Source organism: Gavialis gangeticus, unplaced genomic scaffold (genome assembly GCF_001723915.1).
Source record: "Gavialis gangeticus isolate Ggan-Ray unplaced genomic scaffold, GavGan_comp1, whole genome shotgun sequence".
NCBI lineage: Eukaryota > Metazoa > Chordata > Crocodylia > Gavialidae > Gavialis > Gavialis gangeticus.
In genome coordinates this window covers 6,605-7,482 of record NW_017729018.1, presented here as the reverse complement: position 1 = coordinate 7,482, position 878 = coordinate 6,605, and the positions used below count along the sequence as shown (strand labels likewise).

At 41.2% G+C, this 878-nt stretch overlaps 1 protein-coding gene across 1 annotated transcript in view; it reads right to left on the bottom strand.

The window, feature by feature from the left end:
* The window catches only part of HNRNPM (heterogeneous nuclear ribonucleoprotein M), a gene marked incomplete at its 5' end in the record, with an annotated part of 34,689 nt that extends 34,160 nt beyond the window's left edge, over positions 1-529 (bottom strand). The window contains one exon of the mRNA XM_019513185.1: positions 457-529. Within this exon, the coding sequence (XP_019368730.1) occupies positions 457-529 (73 nt within the window). The remainder of the gene's footprint in view (positions 1-456) is intronic.
* Positions 530-878: the final 349 nt, after the last annotated feature.

Sequence of the window (878 nt, the reverse complement as noted above, 5' to 3'; positions counted from 1 at the left end):
GGGGAAGGTGGAGAAGGCAGGGGTGAAATGTTAAGAGGCTTTAAATAGAAGGAGCATTTTAAAATCCTGTGCGCTCCATTTATTACTATTCCATTTATTTCATGTGTTCTTTTTCCTTCTTAAAAAGGATATATTGCTATAGAGCCACTACATTTTGAAAGACTCAGCTAGAAAAAATTGGCCTTAAGTGCATCTCAAGCACAACCTGGAGAACATTCAGCCTCATTCCACAGCTAATAAGGCATGCAGCAACAGCTTACTAAAAAAAATAAGCCTCGCATGATCTGCTGTTACACCTGTATATACACACACATCATGACTATAATAATGCCAGAGGGAAAAAAAAACTTTCTATGCAAGACAACTGTGCAAAGCTGTTTCAAAGTGAGTTTGATGTTTCAAGTGCTTCATCTGCCCTACTGCAAGCTAAGAATTAAAATTGCGAGTGGAACTTACGGGGAAGTTGCTGGGGCCTCTCTGGAGGAAAGAAGTCTCCCTTTGGAAACGCTCGCTCATCCTGAACACACAGTTAAACATAGTTAAATTACACATACAAAATGATACCATAGACTAGTTTGACAGCTCTACCAAGGTCCTGTCCATACATGTAAGTACAAGTAAACAACACAAGTACTTTCAATACTGTAAGGTGAATGCAGATCAAATCTAACCCTACTGATCCTCTGCCCCTTATCATAGCTTTCTACAATTCTAAGGTTGAGAGGGACCGCAGGAGGTCATCTAGTCTAACCCCTGCTCAAAGCAGGACCAGCCCCAAATAGATCATCCCAGCCAAGGCTTTGTCTAGCTGGGACTTCAAGACTTACAACAGTTCTTGAGTAGCCTTTCCAGTGCTTCACTACACTCCAAGTGAGAAA